The sequence below is a fragment of the Uloborus diversus genome, chromosome 8 (assembly GCF_026930045.1).
Source record: "Uloborus diversus isolate 005 chromosome 8, Udiv.v.3.1, whole genome shotgun sequence".
Lineage (NCBI taxonomy): Eukaryota > Metazoa > Arthropoda > Arachnida > Araneae > Uloboridae > Uloborus > Uloborus diversus.
Genome location: NC_072738.1, coordinates 127,655,828 through 127,679,707, shown reverse-complemented (window position 1 = coordinate 127,679,707; position 23,880 = coordinate 127,655,828). Strand labels below are relative to the sequence as shown.

Sequence of the window (23,880 nt, the reverse complement as noted above, 5' to 3'; positions counted from 1 at the left end):
TCAAGGAAGGGGCGATCGCCCCATCGCCCCTCCCTTGTGTCCGTCCCTGTTCGGATCTGTATTAGAATACGAGCAACAAACTTTTGCCTATTTTATGATCCCCACACGTAACGCTGTTCCGTAAAAGCACTGGAAGAACTGAATTACTTTTAGAGTAATCGAAAAAACTTGAATAAAAAAAGCATGTATATTTTTTTCGTATTTACAAAAATAAATAGGTTAAAACAGTAACATAAAACGTTGTTTCAGGCACTTATTCAATTATTCTGTAGATAACCATATTGGCATGTGAAAAGCTTTAATTTTTGTTTTGTTCCTTTTTTCATTTCTGAAGAATAAAAGCCATATTGGAAAAAAAAAATAGTACTAAAGTATTGAAATGTGTCACACAGAGAGAGTGCAACTTACTTACTGAGGCTTCCAAAATTGTTCGTAGGCTTTAAATGTGTATGGTTAAAAATGAAGTGCCTAGGAATCGAAATAGTAGTTCAATACTTTTTCATACTGTCTCTACATGATTACATGAATTCAACATTTTTTTTTACAAAATATTGACTGTTTGAAATGGGCCAAAAATGAGGTGACAGAGAAATATTTTCAGAAAAATTCGAAATTAAAGTTATCGTCTGTCGTTTTCTTTCTTTCTTTCTTTTTTTTTTTTTTTTTTTTTTTGTTATTTTTTCAATGCGGTGATAGTTAAAAAATCTTTTGGCATTAATTTTTGCTTGTTCACTTTACAAATCTACGTATTATTTTAAAAATGACTCGTATTCGCAAAGTAACAACAAACACAATTCGAAAACGCATTAATTCTTCATTATATTCGAAGTAAAACTTCGAAATATTGCAAAAGTAGTTCATTTATCCCTAAGCACTGTGTAATATTTAATAACCGCTTTAAAGAAGAAAATCGGATCGAAAATAAGGTGAGAAATGGTTGACCAGCAAATTTAACAATATGCGATTAGAGATTTATAATTAGAATACCTATGAAAAACCCACGTTTGAGAGCTGTGAAAGTTTCAGCAGAATAGAAGGAAAAATTTTCCTTCTAATTTCACCTGCAAACTGTTCACCGTGTTTTCAGAAAATGTTTACTTAGCGTGAAAGACAGAAAGTTTAGGATTTCCTTCGCAAAATCAATGATAAATTAACCCAAAACGTATAGAAATACACTGCAAATCTTAAAATACTTTTAAGTCGAACAATTGTCTTAGTAGCACACCTTTTTTTTCGGGAAACAAGGTGGGAGGTAATTTCTTAGAAAATTCTAGAACACTCGTATTTTTACAGCGCGATAACGATGGCCAATTGCAACCTTTCTAAGTGTTTATCTGAAGCCTCATCCCCAAAAGACGCATATAGAATCTTCCGATACCACGTGTTGGGGGCGTGGCCAAGTCTCAACTAGTGAAAAACGGACAATAGAAGTGTTCAAGATTCCTCCCAATCATTGAAAAAATGCTGCACACTACTTAATGATAATTATTTAAATGCAGCTGCATTAGTCATAAAATATTTTTTCTCTCAAAAAAGTAAAACTTATTTTGTTTAAAATAAGAAATAATAACGTCAAAAGTACAAACTGTAGATTACAGCAGACACGTGTTTCGGGGTTACAAGGAAGGTCTTTTTTAATGCAAAAGAAATGAGCTTATGGATGAGAAGACATCGACAAAAGAGAGCTTTTCATCCCTAAGCTCATTTCTTTTGCATTGAAAAAGGCTTCCCTTGTAACGCCGAAACACGTGTCTGCTGTAATCTGCAATTTGTACTTTTTGACGTTACTATTTCTTAATTTACTTTGCAGCACAAAGGTATTTATTTAACTTATATTGCGTGTAAAGTAAGAAATAACAACGTTCAAAAGCACAAATTGCAGATGACTGCAAACGCGTATTTCGGCGTTACAAGGAACGCCTTTTTCAATGCAAAAAGTAATGAACTTATTGATGAAAAGACATCCGACAAAAGCCAAGAGCTAGATAAGCAAACATCTTAAAAGATGAAAATAACGGATTAACCAAACAACCAATGAGAAAATTATAAAGTGTGTTTACTCCTATGAAATCGGCAGTCAATAAATAGTCTAAAACAGATCTAATTTCAGCCAAAGTTAGACCTGTTTTTTTTTTTTTAAATATTGGACTAAGTTTGCATGCATGGTATATTTTCACAGAGCATCTATACTTTCAGTTAGCACCACTATCGGCAAATTACCATCACCGTTTGAGAATGGGGTGGTTTCCTTCAGTCAAAAGTACTAGTTTTAGTCATTGAAATGGATGGAATGAGCAAAAAAAAAAAAACATTGACCCAGAAAATACCTTCATTTTCCCCACAATTTTTTTTTTTTAATTTTTTTTTTAAATATCCGATTTTTCAAACAAGGCGTGGTCTTTATGACGTCAAAAATGATGCACTTTGCCGCATCTTTCTACTACGTTTCCACGTTATGATAATCAAGCAGCAAATTAAAATTTCGCTCCACGCTTGCTATCAACCATATCGTTGCCAATACACGTGAGTAAAGATGCGAATTCAATTTTTTGCACTGTGAGTGGCAACACTGAATGGTATTTCATCATTTGTGATGTCATCGGCAGAAGCCGTAAATAATGAAAGAGCTCCAATTTAAGTAATTTTTTAAAAATACTAAACCTAAACAAATTTATCAAAAATGTTCAGATCCTACGTTTTTAAGCATGCTCTTTCAGAAAAAAAAATACTTTTAAAATTTTGGAAACGACCCCATTTCAACGTTCAGTTTCCAACCAGATGCAGGAACTAGAGCTCTCGCTATGTGAAATTACTTTAGCCAAGAGTTTCTGAGTCTGCTAATTCAAATATAATTCATTTCAATATTTCCCGCATCTTTCTTCACTACATTATATTTGTATTTCCACAATTTACTACAATGATTTTGATATAGCTAATTAAGAGACGTCTTATTCTCATATATATAATAGCGAATGATCGAGTAACGCTGACATTATCAACAATGGAACTCGCGCCACGGTATGATAATTTGATAATAATTTCTAGTAATGTTTGACATGCAGGGAAATGCTTTATTTTGACAGGACTAAACTGGATCCGGTAACCTAAATGTTTTACCGGCAAAACTGTCATTTTAGGAGAATGAAGAAACAAAAAAGCAGTCAACAATGAACTCTATCTACTGGAGCTTAGGGTTAATCCACTGGAGTTAGGGTTGAAATTTCAACTATCAAAATATCACCAAACGGGCAGTTGCTTCGTTCAGAAAAATTTAGAAGCAGTTTTCACCTATCATACCTTGACGGGCGATTTTCTAGTCAAAAAATAAACATGAAGAAATTTCTGACTGTATATTTCATTCCTGATATTTTTTTTCTTTCTCAGATCAAATATTTCATGGATCCAGCAGTACATGCTTTGCAATACCTAGATGTTATTCAAATGAAGGACACAACACACAAGTCCCACTTCTACCACAGTCTTAAAGGAGCTTTATCGAATATCCCACGAGTAAGTACTATCTTTTAACGGAATTCCGATTCCTTCACGTCAAATTTCTGCCAAATTCAGTTTGACAGTTTTTCTATACAGTGGCCACCGCTTATGAGTAAGTACTATCTTTTAACGGAATTCCGATTCCTTCACGCCAAATTCTTGCCAAATTCAGTTTCAGTTTTTCTATACAGTGGCCGCCGCTCATATGAATTCCGTTTGTTCTAAACTGTTTTGATTCCATAAAGCGGCTGATAACAATAAAACGGCTGATTAAATAAAGCTGGATTGCGTTCTGTTTTTGACGGGATTTAATTCGTCAAAGCGGTTGATTCAATTAACCACTGATTCAATTAACTGGCGTCAACTGTACTAATAATATAAAGTTGAAGATTTTGTTTGTTTGTTTGTTTGAACGCGCCAATCTCAGAAACTATTGGTACGGTTTGAAAAATTCTTCTTGTGTTGAATGGTCCATTTATTGAGGAAGGCTACAGGCATTTTTTTTTAAATCAAATTGACCGAAATATTTGTAATTGCAAATTAAATGTTTAATTGATTGTTTAGTTCTATGAATTCCTAATAGATGGCGAGGTAAGTTAACAGCTGCGAGGAACTATGCCGCGCGGCTCAGACGCCAGGATGGCTACGCTATTTTGGGACTGTTGTGGTCAGCGAACTGATTTTTTCAATGCGTTTTTTTTTTCCTTATTCAAGAACATAATTTGATTTTGTACGATTTCTGTATTGGGTTTTGTTTTTCTTATTTTTTCAACGTTTGTTTTTGTTGTCATAATTGAAGATAGTTACTAACCTAAGTAAATTATTTGGTCTGTCGTATCCTTCAATGTTGTGATCGTTCTTAATAACGTTTTTATTATAGCACTACCCGGCCGAAATCCGGGCAGCACCGGATACCCAATTAGTTAAATATATTCTTCATAGCCACAACTGGATCTGCATATAATCTAGTTGTGGCCAATACTAGAGAAACAAACGAATTCGTGATCCAGTTTTGGCCAGACCATTTAATGAAGATGAGTAACAAAATAAGGAAAAATAACGGATTCACATTAAACCTTAATCTTACCTTGATAAGAAACATTTCACAACAGTTTAAAATATGAAAATCTATTGCTGCTGTAAGTAAGTTAAGAAGAAACACTCTCTCTTAACAATGAGCAGTAACACACACATTAATCCCAAGATAGGTGCACTCCGCAGCTAGACAGAGGAAAATTCTGGACCAATCACAGTGAAAGTTTCTAGAAATGCTCTTATGATTATAAAACAAGCTTTCGGATTGGTTAGTGTGAAAATATTTTAGCATTTTTAATGAAACTAGTAGTTCTCTAGTAGTCTCTCGAAACTGAAGCTGGCCACAACTGGTGCACCCACCAACAGAACCATGAAAATTTCCCTAATCCTTTGATTTTTTATCTTTCGATTCTCAATACCCAGTGAAAATTGCTTTTTACTTTCATTTTGCCATGGTCTAGCGTTTCTCAAAATATTGTTCTTGTGATTAGTAAATAGCGAGTATCCATCCTGTAACTAATAAAAACAGAAATTAAATTTCTAAATGAGAAAATAGCTTCTTTGGAAATGAAGATTATCGTCTATTTTTTTTCCCGCCAGTGCAATGTGTTTTTTAGTATCTCTTCCCCTTTTTCTTAAATGGTTGGGGGGGGGGGGTGATTTCATAAGGTTTCGAAATTTTTTCTGCTATTGCTTCTGCATACTTTTGAACATGCTTCACTTACTGGCTTTGAGTAGTTTTCCAGCTTTAATACACTCTGGCAATTGCGTAAAAATCGTTTTTAAAAAATCCAAACTTAAGAATATAGTTAATATCTTGCTTCTTGTACAACCATATTCAAAAGTTTTTTTTATTTGTTAAGTGTTAACCATTCATAAATTTTTCAATAAAATTCTGAAAAAGTAAGAATATGCAAGCTTGTATCAACAAAAGAATCCAAAATCTTGTTTTTGTTGCATCACCATTTCAATCCTTAAAATGACGATGCTGAAATATTCTGTGCATGCGAGTAGAAATTGTTGTTATTAGATTTAACATCCGTGTATGGTTGGAATTCAAAATTCTTAGCTGAATCGACACTGGTTAAGAATCATGGCACATATCTTTAAACGATTTTCTTGTCAGAATGTAAAATTTCACTTTTGTGCGATCTGGTACTTTCGATAAATATCCTCTATTTTTATGACTTAAGCAGCTAGAAAAAAAAAGTTTCGAAATATTACTATGCTTAGTATTATAAATACCATTACAGTAATGTGGTATAGTTGTAGTTTATGTACAAATATGAAATATTGCTTTTATTTAAAATAAATTATTATGACCTTCCACATAATAATTTCTTTTTCTTTCTTTGAAGTGAATCTTTTTATGAGAGGACTTGGAAATTCTGATCCGTAACATTTTTGTGTGAAGGAAGTGATATATATATATATATATATATATATATATATATATATATATATATATATATATATATATATATATATATATATATATATATAATGTTAAAATACTTCCACTTTTTAGTTGTTGCCAAAAAATTGAAAAATAATAGATATTATAAAGTTAGTTTTCTTAATAAATTTAACAAACTACAGTGAAACCCCTCCTAACGGACACCCCTCAAAGGCGGACACCCCTCTTATGCGGACAATTTTTAATTCCCCAGTTCCAATGCAAATAACATTATTTAACCCCTGTCCTGCTGACACCTCTCTATTGCGGACAAAAAATTTGTCCTTGTAACGGATTCGGTGCGACTTCCACTTTCTTGAAATGAAGACACAGTTCTTGATAAAAACACAGGAAATTTATTTACACTATGTACAGGAGAAACCGTTAACAACTGCTAAATTATTCATCAGCAATTATCACACAACACCGTAAACTCAACGTTTACACACGTATTTACTTCCAAATACGAAAACAACACAGCGAAATGCCTCGCTATAAACAGAGCTAATACACACACTCAGTTCGAAATCTGAATCGAAACTCCCCTGTTTATCCATCGCTAACGGCTTTTATACACCGAAAAGAATTTTCCACAACATTCTTACCTCTTCGCGAAATGCGTAGACCGTTATCAATGAATAGAAAGAAAATAGGGGTCGTATAATTTAGCCGAATGAAAAAGGGGTTGTATATTCATTACGGGAAACTATTTACAGGTTACGTTCCTACAATAATTACTGTTTACAGAATTTGTAACATTGCCCCCTTCCTAAGGACTGCACGTCCCGGGCAGTACAATCCCCAGAAAGGGTGCCCAACTTCTATCACAAGTTTACAAATATACACATTAATTAATAACTAACAGATACAGAAAACACAATAATAACAAGAAATATTACTAAACATTAAAAGCAAAAATTATCTACAACTTTTATGTTATCAACCATGGTTGTTTACGTAATACTCATGAACTATGGCCATAGTATGGGGCTAACCGATCATAATGTACAACCCTAGGTTTTGCATTAGGTGATTTTTGGATCCTCACTACGACGTCATTTAGTCGGTTAACGACTTTGTAGGGTCCATCCCAATGCGACTGCAATTTGGGTGAAAGACCTTTCCGTCGGATGGGATTCCATAACCAAACCTTGTCGCCTTCGTTGAATTCATGTCCAGTAGACCTTGTGTCGTATCGGGTCTTCATCTTCTCCGCCGCGATGTTGATTCGCTCTCGTGCGAAGTTATGAACGTCTTCCAATCGGGCCTGGAGATCCTGGATGTACTCCTCAGGCGATGAAGGCGCACCCGGAGGACGACCGAAGACGAGATCACAAGGTAGCCGAAGCTCTCGTCCGAAGAGCATCTGAGATGGGGCATATCCGGTAGTCTCGTGGACAGCACTGCGGTAGGCCAGCAGGAACAAAGGTAGCTTCTTGTCCCAATCCTGTTGATTTCTGGATACCATAAGTGAGAGATTATTCAGGATTGTGCGGTTAAATCTCTCCACCATGCCGTCCGATTGTGGGTGTAGTGGTGTTGTCCTAGTTTTCTCAATTCCGAGAATTTGACATAGGCCCTTAAACACAGCAGAGATGAAATTCCTCCCTTGATCGGAATGAATCTGCAAAGGTGTTCCATATCTCGAGATCCAATGTTGGACTAGAGTCTCTGCTACGGTGGTAGCTTCTTGATCTGGAATGGGATATGCTTCCGGCCATTTGGTGAAGTAGTCGATGGAAACAAGAATGTATTTGTTCCCATCAGCAGTTCTTGGTAGAGGACCCAGGATGTCGATCCCAATTCGTTCGAAAGGAGCTCCAACGTTGTACAGATGTAGCTTCCCTCTGCTTCTCTTCGTTGGTCCTTTACGAGCAGCACAGGCGTCACAAGAATGGCACCACTTCTCCACGTCATCCTTCGCCTTGCTCCAGAAGAAGCGCTCCCGAACTTTATTGAGGGTTTTCAAGACACCAAAATGTCCTCCAGTCGCACTACTATGTATTTCTTTCAGAATATCTGAAATCCTTGATCGGGGAAGTAGTAACTGCCACCTAGATGTTTTGCCGTCGTCAGATTCCCATTTCCGGTACAGTACGCCGTTCCGTAAATGGAGTGAGTTCCATAAAGCCCAGTATCTTTTTGTTGCTGGACTGAAGATGGAAACGTCCTGCCAGCTAGGGCGTCGACTGTCACTTTCCATGAACTCTAAAATTGGTTTTATGTCGGGGTCTTCAAGTTGATCTTTTCGAACTTGGGGATCACTCCATGGATCAGGTTCTGATGATGTTGGAGTCACTGTCACCTGATAGGCGGTAGGGCTAGTCGTTCCATACTGTTTCTCGATTCGGGAACAATAGTGGCAGTTCTCAGGACAGGGTCTCCTTGATAAAGCGTCAGCATTACCGTGAGATAACCCTTTTCGATGCTTGATCTCCATGTCATATTCCTGGAGCCGCTGTATCCATCTGGCTATCTGGCCTTCTGGATTTTTGAAGTTCAAAAGCCAAGTTAATGAGGCATGATCTGTCCGAAGCAGAAATTTTCGGCCGTAGAGGTAATGATGGAAGTATTCTACAGCTTTCACTATGGCCAGTAACTCCTTTCTGGTGACGCAGTAATTTCGCTCCGACTTTGATAAGCATTTGCTCCAGTAAGCGATGACATGTTCATTTCCGTCAATTTCTTGGGATAAAACAGCTCCAATTCCCTCGTTGCTCGCATCAGTGTCCAGGATGAAGGATTTTTCAGGCTGAGGATAGGCGAGGATAGGCGTTGATGTTAAAGCCTCCTTCAGTCGTAGAAATGCATCTTCGCATTCTTTGGACCATTCAAACTTTTGCTTGCTCTCCGTCAGCTTATGCAAAGGTCGTGCAATGTTGGAAAAACCCTTCACAAACTTCCTGTAGTACGTGCAGAGCCCCAGGAAACTTCGCAACTGATGGATGTTTTCGGGACGACTCCAACTCCTGACCGCAGATACCTTCTCTGGATCGGTTTGCACACCCTCAGAAGAGATGATGTGACCAAGGTAGTTAACTTCCCGGCGGAACAAATTACATTTGGACGGGCTTAACTTCAGATTGGCTTCCTTAAGCTTTTGCAGCACCTTCCTAAGATTTGCCAGATGTTCTTCGAAGCTGCGTCCCACGATGATGATATCGTCTAAGTAGACCAGACAGGATTCGTAAGAAAGTCCTCTTAACACTGTCTCCATAAGACGCTCGAACGTAGCTGGTGCATTGCAGAGGCCGAAGGGCATCACTTTAAACTGCCATAAGCCTTGTCCAGTTGTAAAAGCTGTCTTTTCTCGGTCATCAGGGTGTATCTCAACCTGCCAGTAGCCGCTCTTCAAGTCCAGGGTCGAAAACCACTTGTGTCCGGAAAGAGTGTCCAAGGTGTCGTCTATCCGTGGAAGAGGGTAGCTGTCTTTCTTGGTGATTTCATTCAGCCGTCGGTAATCGACACAAAATCTGGTGGAGCCATCTTTCTTTCGGACCAAGACGATGGGAGAGGCCCAAGGACTGGATGACGGTTCGATTACATCATTCTCCTTCATCTCTTTCAGGAGGGTCTCAACCTCTTCCTTCTTGGCGAACGGTAGTCGTCTTGGATGCTGTTTAATAGGGGGGTGTTCTCCAGTGTAGATCCTATGCTGCGTTAAATTCGTCCGGCCCACATCCTCCGATGTAGATGAAAACAGATGCTTGAAGTCGTCCACCAATTGTTCCGCAGCAGTTCTTTGATCCTTCGATAAGGGTGCACTCCCAATTAACTTCGATGTCAAGGACTCAGAAGACACAGTCTCGGGGGAATTGATTCTTCTAATGATGCAGTTCACGGGAGTACAAGTTGCTAACACTTCGCCTTTCCGGATATTCCTTGGCCTTTCACTCATGTTGGCGACTCTCACAGGAATTACATCCTTGGAAAGGTCCACAAGCGTAGATGCCACCAGCACTCCTTTTGGGTTATTGCTTAAGTTGGGGTATTCAATGAGTCCAAATCTAAAACTATTGCTTTCTTCAATGGAGCCGGGTATTAATGATTCTGACCTTGAGGGAATTGATAAATCTGTTTGGGCAATTATTTGATGAGCGGATTTTACATCACTTTCTGCGGGAAAGACTGCTATGTCTTTTCTCGTCGAGTGCAGCTCGTTAGTCTTGAAATCGAGGTTGAAGTCATACTTCTTTAAAAAGTCCAATCCGAGAATGAAGGGGTCTATGATAGCAGCAACGAATGCGGTATGATGGTAAATGGCATTTCCAAACACAATTTCTAAGTTCACTTTACCTTCAATCTCGATCTTGTCACCTGTCACAGTTTGGAGGGTAACGCAGGGCGGCGTCCACAGAATGTTGAGTCCAAATTGACGAGCCACATCTGTTCTAATGATCGTAACATTGGCTCCAGTGTCAATAATCAGTTCGCAGGGAAACCCGTTTACATATGCGTAAACAAACAGTCCATTACTGCCGCCACTCGTCGATGAAATCTGGAAAACTTTAAGATGGGGCTCATTCCAATTTGGCGACCTCCGCCCCGCGAGATTGCCATGGCTTAGGCTTTTTCCTGGACCTGCGAGGGAGAGGTGCTCTTCCCTCTGGTTCCTTGACGAGCTTCACAGTTTCTTCGCAAGTGACCCTCGCCGCCACATTTCCAACACTTAAGTGATTGTCCATTTTGGTCCTTGGGAGCCGAAGTCCTTTTGAGGATTCCTGCAATTTCTTTTATTTGCTTTTCCAGTTCAGCAAAGCGTGACGAAACCGGATCAGGCTCATCAGTTTTGACGCCGCGGATCGAATGGCGATCCTTGCGGGTTGCTTGCTGGGCGGCCTCCAACTTCATCGCATACACAACAGCAGAATTCAGGTCTTTGACATCCGCCATCCGTAGAGCTTTCTGGATTTCCGGATCTCGAACCCCGTCGATGTAGTAGTTGAGTGCCAGGTTGTCCCGAACATCCGCAGGACAGTCGCAAAAAGCAAGATGAGACAGTCTTTCGATGTCCGCCGCGAGCTCTTGCAGGGTTTCTCCGGTTCTCTGGAAACGGGACTTCAACTGGAGTCGGCTGAAATCTTTCTGGCACTTCTCACCGAAGCGAAGCTCCAACGCAGATGTGAGGGCGGCGAAATCCAGGCGCTGGCCGTCCGGAAGGTTCTGAAGAATGTCCGCTGCGTCACCTCTCAGGGATGCTGCAAGATGGCAGGCCTTGGTAGCAGAGTCCCATCCGTTCGCTTCCGCCACTATCATGAACTGAGTTTTGTAAACCTGCCACGAAGTTTTCCCATCAAATGTGGCAAGTTTAATGGACGGTCGAGCAACCGATGTGGGAGCGCCAAACTGTACAGAGCTGCTTTCCGCGGTCGCCAATCTCCTTTCCAGGTCTTTAAAGATGTCTTCTTTAAGTTGATGAAATTTTCTATCTTCTTCTTCCAGTTTATTTTCTACAGCATTGCATCGGCCTTCCACGGAACTTAATTTTTCTTCAAATTTCTCTTCGATAGCATCAACTCGATGCTCTATCTCATTAAATTTATTTTCCATCACAGTCTTTACCGAAGTAAGATCGTTTTTAATTTCCAATTGGTTAGAAACTAGGTCATTTTTCAGCACCGTTAAATCACTTTTCAATTGGTTTTGATTAGCCGCCATATCATTTTTTAATTGTTCTTGATTAGCTGCCATATCATTTTTTAATTGTTCTTGATTAGCTGCCATATCATTTTTTAATTGTTCTTGATTAGCTGCCATATCATTTTTTAATTGTTCTTGATTAGCTGTAAAACTTGCAGTCAAGTCACTTTTTAATTGTTCTTGATTGGCTGTAAAACTTGCAGTCAAGTCACTTTTTAATTGTTCTTGATTAGCCGCCATATCACTCTTCACAGAGGTGATTGCGTCAAGAAGTTGTTTTAATTGTTCATCCATTGCGCGAGTAATCACCATAAAAAAAAAGTCCTAATTCAAAAAAAGTCTATGAAAAAATGTCCAAAGTCACACTTACTCCAAGAAAGTCCAGAAGAAGCCCCACGTTGGGCGCCAATTGTAACGGATTCGGTGCGACTTCCACTTTCTTGAAATGAAGACACAGTTCTTGATAAAAACACAGGAAATTTATTTACACTATGTACAGGAGAAACCGTTAACAACTGCTAAATTATTCATCAGCAATTATCACACAACACCGTAAACTCAACGTTTACACACGTATTTACTTCCAAATACGAAAACAACACAGCGAAATGCCTCGCTATAAACAGAGCTAATACACACACTCAGTTCGAAATCTGAATCGAAACTCCCCTGTTTATCCATCGCTAACGGCTTTTATACACCGAAAAGAATTTTCCACAACATTCTTACCTCTTCGCGAAATGCGTAGACCGTTATCAATGAAAAGAAAGAAAATAGGGGTCGTATAATTTAGCCGAATGAAAAAGGGGTTGTATATTCATTACGGGAAACTATTTACAGGTTACGTTCCTACAATAATTACTGTTTACAGAATTTGTAACATCCTGTTAGTGTCCGCATTAGAGGGATTTTACTGTAATTCAAGCATATATTTGGATTTCGGTTACCTCAAACACTTGAAATAATACAGGTTTTTGAATATTTCTTTGCATCAAGTCAAGTCATCTGCTTAAAAGCGTCATCCACATTCTTCAGTTCAGCCTGGAAATTTGTTTGTTAACTTTAATTAGCTTTGTAACTACTATTTTTTTTCACTGTTTTTGCTAACAATTCAAATGCGAGTTTCGAGCATTCTTTCATTTCTTCATTGTTTACAATCTATGTTTTATTAAAATACACAATTTTGTTGCAAATGCCCAAGTCAGGTGCAGAAAGAACAAGAGTGCGGCGTGAGAGAAAACATGTAAGTGAAGCGACAGTTCAGAATGTTAAAAGAAAAGATAAGATGTGTGATTTAACGAAACATTTTCTTTTTTACATGCAGTGCAAAATTTTCGTTAATACAAGACGGTTTCTGCCCATTTAACTAAAGAACTAACTTTTTTACCTCAAGATAGTAAAGTTATATTTTTACAACTTTTAATCGGTTTGTATTTAGTTAAAATATTGAATTTTTGAGGATCAAATATAACTGCCTAATAGATCAGAAGTTTTATAATATCCAAAATTCCCCAATTATTAACTTTTAATGCTCAATATTCAGCGAGAAATTTTTCAAATTTCAATTTGAAAAAAACCTTGAAGCTTGGAATGAGCTTTCCAACAGTTTTTTAAACTTCTTTTTGGATTGAAGTATTTCATCAAAAATTAACAAAATAGTACAAACCGATCGAAAGACACGGATTTTGCTTTTTTAACCACATAACCAAAAATAGCCTTAGTTTCCTTTTTTTTTTCTTTTTTTTTACAAAGTTTGATTTAATTATTTAATTGATCTTTGAAATTATTTTCGTATATACAGAGAAACACTAGAAGCATTCTTTCAAGCTTTATTTAGTAATTTTTTGGAAAGCTTATGTTAAGTGTAAGCTAAAAAGAGTTGTATGTACAATTTATTCAACCTCAGAGCACTCTTTTCTAATTTTATAGCATAATTTGAAATATTTCATTATTTAGTAAAATCATTTTTTTCGTTCTTTGGGTTGCAGTCATCATGATATGATGGGTGCAAATTTCTAGGGCAGTTCCTAGGAATTGATTGGAATAGAAGTACTTTGCCGATGAAATTGATTTATATTAATTATATACTAGCGATTATAATAGCAATATTCTACAACTATGTAGCCTAGTATTTGCAGCTATATTTGATTAAAGTTTCATAGAAACTACTTATTTCGCAAGCATATAATGTTCCTATTATTTTAATGAGCTTCTAATAAAATAATCCAGTGGCGCCCAACTTACGGCTGCTGATCTATGAGGTCCGTTGTTCTGTTCGATGTCACGCGAATCAACAACTATGTTCCAGAAAATTCTAAAACAACTATTCGTTATTTTCATTCGATATTAAGATTGATGGTTGCAAATTAGAAATCAAATGGTCAGAAATTGGCATCTGAAAAACAGATGGAAACTTCGTGTTTTAAAACAGGCATATAGTAATGATAACAGCAATTCTTTGTTAGTATTTTCTATATTTTCCGTGTTATCTAGAGAAAGACTCAACAATATTAAAATTTTATATGTGTTCTGGATCGTAACATTCATCTTCAGATAAGAGAAAAAAAAAGGAAGGAGACTACTGAAACAAGCTATAAAACAAGATTTAAGGTATTATCAAAACATAAAAAAATAAACGTCCAACATTCATCTGAATTTTGACGTCTTGAATTCAAATTCTGTTTTTCGTAATCACGAATTGCGATAGAACCTTGCTCGTTGAGTTTCTTGGTTCTGCAAACAGAATAGAATGGAAATGGCCAAGAAATTTGCACCCGTCATATCATGTCTGGTGATTTTCTAAAATAAGTAATGCGAGGCACATCTATATATATAAAAAAAAAGTAATGGTGATTAGGATGCGGTAATGAAGATAAAGCTTTTATAGCCGATGTCCACAAGTACACTTATAATAAAGATTATTTATAGCGTATAATATTATGTATTTTTATTTCTTATTAATCTTAAATGAAGGGAATTAGTATTAATTGGATATTTCGTATTTAGATGAAGTTTTGATTTTTCAGTTCATCTATGTTGATGTTTTACCTGAAAAAACGCAACACCTCCTCCTCTTTTTAAAAATAAAATCTGCTAAGTTAAGCCCTGAATTAACGTAAACAATTTGTATTCATGGCAAAGAAAATGTGTCCTCTTAAGGGGTCTAAGGACCTTTAACCTTCAAAATTTTCGACTTTCTGGAAAAAATATATGTTATGCATATATTAATTCTGAGCAATTTGATACCTTATTTATTACCGTACGACAAAAACATTTCAAGTTATCGTAAAAATGCGTGAACTTTCCCCATAGAGATTTATGTTAACAGCAGCTGTTTAAGCCTCTTTTTCTCAGGTGTCGGTTTCTTCGGTTTTCCCGTTTTGCGCGCATGATATCTCAGAAAGTTTCTTATATATTTCCGTAAAACTTTTAATGTATGTTTATCTGGTTTATATTTATGACCTGAACCTAAATTTAGTTATTTTTTAAAAAAATATTTTATTATTTTATGGAAATTTTATAAGTTAATATTGAAAATTTCCAAAATTTTGGGCAAAAAAACATTTTTTTAAACTATTTACTTTCATTTTTAGTTAAAATTTAGGTTTAGATCATAAAAATAAACTACACAAACTTGCATGAAAAGTTTCACGGAAATATATAAGAAACTTTTTAAGATATCATGCGCGCAAAACTAGAAAACCGAAGAAACCGGCACCTGAGAAAAAGAGGCTTAAACAACTGCTGTTAACATAAATCTCTATGGGGAAAGTTTACGCATTTTTACGATAACTTGAAAAGTTTTTGGCGTACGGTAATAAATAAGGTATCAAATTGTTCAGAATTAATATATGCATCACATATATATTTTCCAGAAAATCGAAAATTTTGGAGGTTAAAGGTCCTTAGACCCCTTAATAAATATTAAAATAGCGAATTAGCTTCTTCTCATCGTCATGGCAATCTGAAAAATCAGAGCAACACCAACTTTGTTTAAGTAAGTATGATAAGCAATTCATGATTGCTCAATAATCAGCCAAATAAATAAATGAATACATTAGAAACCACGAAAATAAAATAGTTCGAGAAATAAATAAAGCATAGTTTTAAATATCATTGCAAGTTTTCCATCAAAATGTAAAAATAAAACAATTAAGGGGTCTAAGGACCTTTAACTTTCAAAATTTTCGATTTTCTGGAAAAAATATATGTTATGCATATATTGATTCTGAACAATTTGATACCTTATTTATTACCATACGCCAAAAACTTTTCATGTTATCGTAAAAATGCGTAAACTTTCCCTATAGAGATTTATGTTAACAGTAGCTGTTTAAGCCTCTTTTTCTCAGGTGCCGGTTTCTTCGGTTTTCTCGTTTTGCGCGCATGATGTCTCAGAAAGTTTCTTATATATTTCCGTAAAACTTTTTATGCATGTTTGTCTGGTATATTTTTATAATCTGAACCTAAATGTTAACTAAAAATGAAAGTTAGTATTTAAAAAAAATATTTTTGCCCAAAATTTTGGAAACTTTCGACATTAACATATAAAATTTATAAAAAATAAATAAATAATTTTAAAAAAAGTAACTAAATTTAGGTTAAGGTCATAAATATAAACCAGATAAACATACATTAAAAGTTTTACGGAAATATATAAGAAATTTTCTGAGATATCATGCGCGCAAAACGAGAAAACCGAAGAAACCGGCACCTAAGAAAAAAAAAAGGCTTAAAGAGCTGCTGAACATAAATCTCTACGGGGAGAGGTTACGCATTTTTACAATAACTTGGGAAGTAATAAGTAAGGTATCATATTGTTCGGAATTAAACTATGCTTAACATATATTTTTTCCAGAAAGTCGAAAATTTTGAAAGTTAAGCGTCCTTAGACCTCTTAAATAAATTGAGCCTATCTGAATAAATAATATTAATGCACTAGAAAGTCGCCCGTCAAGGTATGACGGTGAAAATTACTTATCTTCTTCTACATTTCAACGAAGCAATTGCCTGTTTGGTGATATTTTGATAGTTGAAATTTTAACCCTAACTCCAGTCGATTAGACCTAAACTCCAGTAGATAGTGTTAATTGTTTTGGTTTCTTCGTTTTCTTAAAATGAGTCTTTTTAAAACAGTTAAGTTACCGGATCGAGTTCAGTCTTGTTACAATAAAGCCTTTCCCTGCATGTTAAACATTACCAAAACATATTATCAAATTATCATGCCATGGCACGAGTTTCATTGTTGAAACACGCGGGTTACTCGATCATCAGCTATTATTTATGTGAGGATTAGGAGCAAACATGTCCGATGTAAACGAAATTTTTCTGTTTTCAGCAATTTACATAGTAATCTAGTCGCCAAGAGCCAAATGTAGCCAGTATTCTACACTTCTGCCGCCGTTGTTTCTAAACCATTCCTCACTTACGTACAAGACGTCTTTTACACAATTTTCAGAAAGCGAAAAAGATGCTGTGAATAAAGAAAACATTTTTACTCTGAAGCAAACAGCGTAAAATCTAGTTGTGTAATAAATCGAAAGATATTTTCTCTTTTCCATCTCCTCCTAGCGGCAAATTGCATAAAGAAAGCTTCGCTTTATAAAATGAACGAAAGATTTCCCTTCTAGTTTACGACAAATGCTTTGCCTCATTAGCTGAAGAGTGCTAGACGCCTCCGTTTTTTTTTTCATTTTTTTCCCTTTTTTTTTTCATTTTTCATTTTCAGTTTTTTACTTACATCTTGAAACATGTTCCGGACAAATGTATTGCTTCAATTTCTTCTTCAATAGGATTTCAATAACACTTTTTTGAAGTCTCAATTTCTTCCAATTTTAATGTTCTCTACTTTCTCTTACATTTGAAGAAAGATATGAGTTAAAATATGGGTTGCAAAATTCCTAACAGAACGTGATTTGATATCACAGCACCAATTACATTTTTACATTTTTAACTAACAAAGACAACTCCTCTTTTTTTAGATTTTGCAACATTACTTTTATTTGCCCTCATTGTTGAGATTGCTAGGAAGTTTGTCAACAGTTGTTATAAGTTTGCCTTTTTGTTAGACCGAAGCTTGCTGAAATAGTAGAAACGATTGGTTTATGAAAATTAAAAAGTATGAAATTCCTAACAGAGCTTGTGAGTTGTTAACACAGCAACAATTACAAGTTTTTACATTGCCTACTTTTTTTTCGGCTATAACAAAAACAATGCAAAAACAATGTCCTTTTTTTTCTAAGATTTCACAACAATGCTTTTATTCGCCCTCATTATTGTGATTGCTGCAGAATTTAGCATCATTAATTTTACTCTAAAGCTTACAGAAATTGTCGAAACAAATGATTTAGGAATGCCAGACATCAATTTCAAAAGAGATGATGTCGACAATGGTTAAACTTCAATATTTTCCTTTCTCTTCTTACTATATGTATCTGCATCTAATAGTTGCATAATCATAACACCTCTTCCCCTACATCGATTTTATTGATTGACCCAGTGTCATATTTGTCAGCTGTAACTGGATCTACTCTTATCTGTATTGTCCGTTTTCTACGAGAAGGTCACCAACTTCCACCTTCGAACCACCTTCGACTCCACCTTCGTCACGTGGTATACGATGATTCTATTTCGCTGTTTCCGGCAAGAGGTATATTCAAATGATAGCATTTTGTCGTAAAAGTAGCAGTTTTTTAAGTATAAAGTTTCACTTGTGTGTTGCTACGAAAGTAGCAACACACAAGTGAAGTAAGTGATGTAAAGAAAGTAAGATTTTTTTGCACATTAAAATGAAATCCCAAATTAAGGTTGTCTGGTTGTCTTGTTTAGAAGCACGTGGATATGTTTACAGATCATCCCCGTGCAAAATTGAACTCAGCGTTCGAGAAGGCGGGGTGAAGTGCCTTCTCGTGAAAAACTGACAATACTCATCGCTTCCATAAGTGAAGGCGCACAAATAGGCTTCATTAGTTTTAGGTCTACCGGAAAGTTCTGTCCATTAATGAAGAGGACATAGTTTTTAATGTATTTAACAATATTTACTGTACGATATTCTTCCTACTGCTTCTTTATGACTTTTTGCCAGCGTGAGAGCAGTTTTTAAATTTCATCTTTAAAGCATGGTCGTCAAGTAAGAACTTAGGAGAATAGCCAAACTACATCATGAAATTAGACAAAAATAGCGAAGCTTCTGTGTAACTTCCCTCCCTTCTAGATATATATTAGAAATTTTCAATGACAACCCTGCAAAAACACTTATAAGACATTTTTAGGGGAAAGATTTATTGGATCTAGATTTTGATGAATGTTTTTCTGAATCTTTTGTTTAAATAATTGCTTCAATACTATTTTTAGTTCTTCCAACCAATAAATTTCATAATAGGGTCGTTTCCAAAATTTTAAAAGTATTTTTTTCTGAAAGAACATACTTAAAAACATAGGATCTGACCATTTTTAAAATAATTTGTTTAAATTTAATATTTTAAAAAAAATTACTTAAATCGGCGTGCTTTCAATGTTTATGCTTCTGTCCGATGACATCACAATGATGAAATGCCATTCTGTGTTGCCAGTCACAGAGCAAAATATTTAATTCGCATCTTTACTCACGTGTATTGGCAACGATATGGTTGATAGCAAGCGTAGAGCGCAATTGTAATTCGCTTCCTGATTATCATAACGTGGAATCGCGGTAGAAAGACGCGGCAAATTGCATCATTTGTGACGTCACCAAGACCACGCCTTGTTTCAAAAATCGCACATTTAAAAAAATTAATTAAAAAATAACTGTTGGGAAAATGGAAGTATTTGCTGGGTTTATGTTATCATTATTATTATTATTATTTTGCTTATTCTATCAATTTCAGTGACAAAAAGTACTACTTTTGACTGAAGGAAACAACCCCACTCTTCAGAGTAATCATGTTATGTATCATAAATTAAGTGAAATATAGATCGGTAATGTTATGCTAATGCTTTTGAACTTTTGCTGGTCAAGTGCGATCGAAAATAGCCAAAATAGTTGATATTAACCAAACATGGCAACCCTTATTGGGTACGAGGGAATTCCTCCGCTGAGCTCTACGATTATTTGGCAAGTACCCAAAATTACATGCTGCCTGGCAGTAAAGTGAAAGAGTATCATTTGCTTCCTGTTGTTCATCAACGTCCTCTAAATCATTTTCTCCAGACTTTGCCCGCTCTGATTTTTCGTTATTCTTTTCTTTGAAACATTTTTGAAAGGAGAAATTTTGAAAATAAAGATTTCAATAGAATGACACTGCAATACACGTTAAATTACATCAGCGGTCTCCACGAATTTTATTTTAATATATTCATTGCTAAAAAAAAAAATACTCAAAAGTGATTATGGCATTCTTTGATTTGTGTCAAAATAATAAATATAGAGTGAAATTTAAAATTTCCCAAAAATAAAATATATATATATATATATATATATATATATATATATATATATATATATATATATATATATATATATATATATGATCAATTTTTTTCGCTCGATATGTATGTTTGATTCCCCCCCCCCACTTTTTTTACGATTTATGCGTAAAAGCGTAAAACTGTAAGTAAATCTAGCAATTATTTCATATTAGACAAGCGTTACCTACTTACAATAAAAGTCACGGTTCAAAGATAAAAATGGTTGAATAATAATCACATACAGAAAAAAAACTAATTTTGAGGTACGTATTTTTTTTAGCTAATTTATGAGTGAATAAAAGACATTCTAGTACTGATAAAGTAATGAGAAAATGTAAAAAGCAAACATATTTTTTCTATTTTTGGAAAATCTATTTTGTTTTTAAGAGACTGGAAAAATGCAAAGTAGTCAAATGAATAGTTAAAAAGGTAAGTGAATTTGAGTGAAGTGTGTAAGTGAAAAATTAAGACATCGACACATAAAATAGGGAATTAACTAGCTTCCCGGGTATAGACAAAATACAAATTGAAGGGCTAAGTGAAAGAAGGCGTTATATGTCATGTGTTATTTGTATACAATTTGGGTTGATGATGTACAGTTCAACTGTTCCCAAACTGGAATTAATTTCTCTGAGAGGATTGAATACCAGAATTTTGAGGGGTAAACATAACTTCAAAGAATTGATCATTGTTTAGTCCAGGGGGTTCCTTAACTTTTTTCGACTCGCGGAATCCTTTGAAGTATTGCATTTTCTCACGGCACCCTACTCTATCTCGGTAACAATATATATGTTACCGTTAAAGTATACAATGGTGTTTTTTTTTTTTTTTTTTTTTGTAGAATACCTAGTTATTCCATGAAATAACTGATCGTGTCCGTTAAAGTGTGTAATATGTTATTCATTTGACACTTTAACTAGTTATTCTATGAAATAACTAGGTATTCTATGAATTAACTAATGAGAGACAGTTAAAGTGTAAAATAAACAATTTATCTAAAATGAAATAACTACATATTCTATAAATAAACTAATGATTGACAATTAAAATGAAAAAGAAGGAATTTATCTAATTTATGCAGCGCATAAATGGTACTTATGGAAACGTACCATAAAATCATTTGTTACGACAAGGATTACTAAAATGACACTTGGAATTACAAAGAACATTATTTCTCAACAATAACTGGCGGAAACACGCTAAACAAGTTCTCTACCTATGGTCTGTAATAATTCATTAATGCAGTAGGGGTGGAAGGTAAATGTATTTGTCGTGCAAGATATATGATAAAGATTTTTTTACACTTGAACGGGCTGCAGATCGTTATTCTATGAAATAACTAGTTAAACCATGAAATACAAGCGAGTTTTACACTTTAACAAATACTATCAGTTATTGCATGAAATAAATAGGTATTCTATAAAATAACGTATTTCATACTTGAACGGTAACATATACCCATTGTATACCATTGACATTTTGCGGTACCCTTCGCTTCTACCTGCGGCATCCACTTTGGGAGCTCTTGTTTTAGTCACAAAATAGAATTATTACAAAAATCATGCGTATCAAATCTAACTATGTAATCGGTAGTTCTTGGTGATTCGCAGGACTTAATTTGCGTAGGAGTTCACAGCAGGATCTGGGACTCTGTCCTTCTTTTCAATTTTATGTAAATTTTTACATTTTAGGCGTAATTCAGGATATTTACGGTGAGCACTATGTCGCTGTTGCGTTTCTATGGGTAGAAATTAAGCCCTGGTGATTAGTAAAAAAATGTAAGTAAAATTGTAATTTAGTAGCAAAAGTGCATTCGAACTGGATCACGACTTATGATGAGCATTGGCCGAAACGCATCAAATGTTAAACAAAATTACTGTGAATAAGCAATACCGACCGTCTCATTGACTACTTCTTGAATTGATAATTGTTGAGAAACAAGTAATTAACTGTTATAGTTTAAGTATGAATGATTAAAATTAATTACAGGACGAAAACTTTCTGGCAGAAGAAAAATTATTTATTTTATTACACTTTTTTCATTTACAACGAGGCTTTGTCTCCTTTTTGCTACCGCTCACCAACTCTCGAAGTTTGCTTCACAATCTTATTTGGTTCACGAACATTTAAATCTTCTGTCAGGGTAAATCAGATTTAACAAAGCGCCACGATCAGAACAAAAGGAGAATCCCGCTCCCACGCGGGAAAAAAAGAGCTTCGTGAAAATGCGCTTTGCAAAATTATTATAAGGGGAAAAAAACAGTTCGAAGGGCTATTCCTTTCCCTGGTTCCAAGCTAACTTATACCAAATTTCAGAGCTATATGTGCTAAGGAACTCCGAAGCAAAACGGCAGTTTTGTGCGTTTAAAAGCTAATTTTCAAATTAGAAGTCTCCAGTAACAGTTTGCTCTTTAGCTCCGTGCTTAAATTGATCCTAGGGTATTCACTAAATTAGATACCCTTAATCTGCTGCTCTAGTTATTTGCGAAGATTGGAACAAGCAGGAAAAAATACAGATATTCTGCCATGCTAAGCACAAAAGTCGTATCAGCAGCTGAGTTCAAAATGATAAATTCTCGTTAAAATTGTGCGCCTCCATGAATTTGATTCACAATCATTTTTGTCATTCTGTCATTTTCTTCAGATTTTTTTTTCGAAAATATTTCTCTTTGGCAAAGAAATATAAAGCATCATATTTAGGTGAAATATGGGACAAAGAACCACCAGGTGACCGTTACTCAATTTTGATGAAAAGTGCAGATACGACGCTTGTGCTTAGCACTGCAGTATTGCGAATGACATAGAATGTTAAGGTGGAAATTTCTCTTCCCTTTACTAGGCAATTAATGTGAAGTTTTAGCTTTAAAAACTTATTGCGGGGGGGGGGGGGGAAGCTAGTTCAAAATTAAAATTTTAAAAAAAAACGGGGTAATATGGGGTAGAAATATATCATACAAGTTTTTAAGTTTTAAATCATTCCAAATCTTGTAATGTTCTGCATTGAAGTTAGTTTGAAGTTTCTACGAGAATTGAGAGAGCTGTAGGAATCGTTTAAAGAAAACCAATACAATTTATTTTAGAAACGGAAATTAACGTTTGTATGTTACCATGGTTATGTCTTTTTACTCCCTTTAATTGTGTCATTCTTTTTTTTTATATTGTTTTAAAAACATACCTATTTTTGCGGTCCAAATCCTTTTCTTTTACTAAAAAAAGATTTAGATTGAAACATTTTAAACTGTAAAGAAAAAGTCATCAGCTTTTATTTCCTTAGATTTCATGGAATTATTTTAAATAAATTATTGAAATATTGAATTACAATGTTCTTTCTATAGCGTTTAATTTTGAAAAAAAAAAATGACTTATTTTGCGTTTTAAGGCCGAAAAATAGTGTTTGTTTTAATAGCGACTAATGAACGGGTAGTCGAATTGCTAAGTTTTCAAATGTGCCAAAAATATGAAGAGATCCTGAAAAAAAAAAAAAAAAAAAGAAAAAAACTTAACGCATAGTAAAAGTTAACTGTTAATATACAGGTGAACCAAATGATCTTTTAATTTTCAACTACGGGCAAAGCCGTGCGGTACCGCTAGTTTTAAATAAGACCAACTACCTACTTTAAACCTACTACTACTACTACTCCAGACCAATTCCTACTTTAAAGTTCGTGTTCTGAGTTTATCTACTTTGCATTATGACACTTAATGAATTTGATGCCTCCCTTAATTCATCGTTTTCTTCCTCATTTGCGAATGGAAATTTGATTTACCCGTAGAGTTCCAACGACATGAATCCGCGTTGACGACAATGC

General features: G+C 35.2%; 1 protein-coding gene across 1 annotated transcript in view; it reads left to right on the top strand.

Annotated features, from left to right (window-relative positions):
- The window catches only part of LOC129228590 (SCY1-like protein 2), a 96,737-nt gene that overhangs the window by 13,644 nt on the left and 59,213 nt on the right, over window positions 1–23,880 (top strand). Inside the window, exon 2 of the mRNA XM_054863272.1 lies at window positions 3,385–3,510. Coding sequence (XP_054719247.1) covers window positions 3,385–3,510 — 126 coding nt within the window. The remainder of the gene's footprint in view (window positions 1–3,384; window positions 3,511–23,880) is intronic.